At 45.0% G+C, this 2,500-nt stretch overlaps 1 protein-coding gene across 1 annotated transcript in view; it reads left to right on the top strand.

Annotated features, from left to right (window-relative positions):
• usp43a (ubiquitin specific peptidase 43a) overlaps positions 1-2,500 on the top strand; it is a 104,725-nt gene that overhangs the window by 9,192 nt on the left and 93,033 nt on the right. The window contains exon 2 of the mRNA XM_068726993.1: positions 1,325-1,495. Within this exon, the coding sequence (XP_068583094.1) occupies positions 1,325-1,495 (171 nt within the window). The remainder of the gene's footprint in view (positions 1-1,324; positions 1,496-2,500) is intronic.

Genomic DNA, 2,500 nt, shown 5'->3' with positions numbered 1-2,500 from the left:
CACCACAACAGCGCCGTCCTTGAGAAAGAAAAGAAAAAAACACTCTCAGCTTCTGTTGAACCTCCGCCAGCGTCTCCTCCCTCCTCTCCTCTTTTTACTCCACCACTCCCTCTCTCCATCTGCCCCTCATCCCTCCATCCCCTGTCAGTGCTCCCTCACAGGGATGAAGCTCATTAGCGGGCTGTCTCCCTCCCTTCCTCCCTTCCTCCTCCCTCCCTGCCATGTTTATATTTAGATGCTGCAGGTATAATGTGGTGATTTTTTTTTTTTTTTAATGAGGTGTTGAGCAGTCGGTCACACACAGAGAGGAAGAGCGACGGAGAGAATTGTTGACGCCGCTGTCGCTTCCGCGTGTCGATTTCTCCGCCTGACTCATGAAGTCACTACTTCCTCCTCATAATTGAATTAGACAGCCTGCCTGTTTTGTTTTTTCTTTTCTTCTTCTTCCTCGTAACACCTGTCAGGGTTTTGGACGTCCTCTGCGTGAGTCACCGTTCGGTATGCTGCAGTGTATCAATGTGTGTCTCACATCTGTGGTGCCCAATAATATTGAGATATATGTGTATATATCTCAATATTATTGGGCACCACAGATGAGGACCGTCTGATTTTTGTTTCCTGATGCTCTTAAGTAACACTTTTGTTTCTCTCACTCTTTCTCTCTGAACACACACAAGGAAACAAGTGGTTCAGCTTTACCAATTCGGAAAAAATAAAACTAATTGTGCAGCTGTACATTTGCTGGAAAAGTGAAGGTACAGGTTGGGTTAAATCAGATAATTTTTCATTTTTTCAAGCAGAGATGCTGCTTCTATCTCCTTGAATAAGAGGATTTGAGGCTTTTCTTTGTCGTACTATGATAGTAAATCAAATAGAACAAGACATCTGAAGATCGCAACTTGGTTGGCTGTGGGAAATGTTAAAAGGCCCCTCATTATTTTAGACCAAATGATGAATCAATTATTCATAATAATTTTTAGTTACAGCCCTAACTGAACACACTTTTTTTTATGGAAGGCTTGATTTGCTGCATGCATTCCATGCATCTTCTCCTCTGAAGTGTGATGTATGTAATAAAGTGCAGCGACGAAAGAGAATTGTGAATGACTTCATTACATGATCTTATCAGAGCCCGATAATGCCCCGCAGATGTTCATTAAGTGATGATAAGAGAGAGAAAAATGTCCCTGCTTTTTTTTTTTTTTTCCCATCTCTCTTCTGAGTTCTCCAACTTACAAACGATGAGTTCCTGTGTTCCATGTGATCTTGGCCTCAGTTCAATGTCTTCAAATCGCATATTGATTATAACCTTTCTCCTCCCCAGAGCATAGTGGCCAAGTACGGCTCTCAGTTTCGGGGAAACTCTCAGCACGACGCCCTGGAGTTCCTCCTCTGGCTTTTGGACAGAGTTCATGAAGATGCCAATAACAGCCCCAACAACAACAACACGAACAGCAGCAGCAGCAGCAGCAGCAAGACCAAAGCCACCGCCAAGGTGAGTCCAGCGTTCATTACTGCTGCTGAAAATGTGAAATGTGTTTGTAATGAAACCTGTTAAGCGTTGTTTATCGGCTGCTTCAGTCCTGATCACATGCATTCTTTCTGTCTCACTCACACACACACACACACACACACACACACACACACACACACACACACACACACAAGGTCACTTTCCTCGTGCACAGGTCTTGATGGACTAGGTGGATGAATTATAGCGAGTAATAAGCCACCTTTTAGTTATCAGCAGCTAGGTAAGACGGAGCGTAATCTTTGCCCGCTAATGAAAGCCGGGTTTTCTTTGTCAGATAATGTAGATCCGACTTTGAAGAGCCAATAAGAAGGTGGGAAGAAACCAAGAGGAATATGATATGATATTCTTCTTCGTTGGATCTTCCCAATGAAGTCTCCAGATTCAGTGTCTCGTCTTTTTCTTCGCTGCACAACTGATTTCACAGGTATCAAAAAAAACAAATTTGCCGCTCCGTCCGGAACGTTCTCGTTTTCACGAGAAACCCGTCACTTTACGCCGTCACGATCCAAGCTCAGATGCTCGAAACATGTCGACACCGAGGCCGTCGTTCGGTTGGAGCAGTGCATCAGTTGTGCACCACGGCGATGACATCATCGATCTGCTCCGTGGCTGTTCTCCTTTTGAAAGGACGACGACGGCGCAACGTCATTTGTTTTAGTCGAAGAAATCACGTCAAAGGAGAAACCGTTGAAATGGCAGATGTCCATACTTTGCCCTCTCTCTCTTTCTCTCTGTCTCTCTGTCTGTCTGTGTGTGTGTGTGTGTGTGTGTGTGTGTGTCTCTCTCTCTCTCTCTCTCTCTCTCTGGTGTCTCTGTCTGTCTGTCTGTCTCTGTCTGTGTGTGTGTGTGTGTGTGTGTGTGTGTGTGTGTGTGTGTGTGTGTGTGTGTGTGTCTCTCTCTCTCTCTGTGTGTCTCTGTCTGTCTGTCTGTCTTTGTCCCTGATGTGGAAACATCCAGCTCGCGACC

Source organism: Cebidichthys violaceus, unplaced genomic scaffold (assembly GCF_023349555.1).
Source record: "Cebidichthys violaceus isolate CVI_PGR_0920_01 unplaced genomic scaffold, fCebVio1.0.p SCAF_4, whole genome shotgun sequence".
Lineage (NCBI taxonomy): Eukaryota > Metazoa > Chordata > Actinopteri > Perciformes > Stichaeidae > Cebidichthys > Cebidichthys violaceus.
This window is presented reverse-complemented; position numbering and strand designations above follow the sequence as displayed.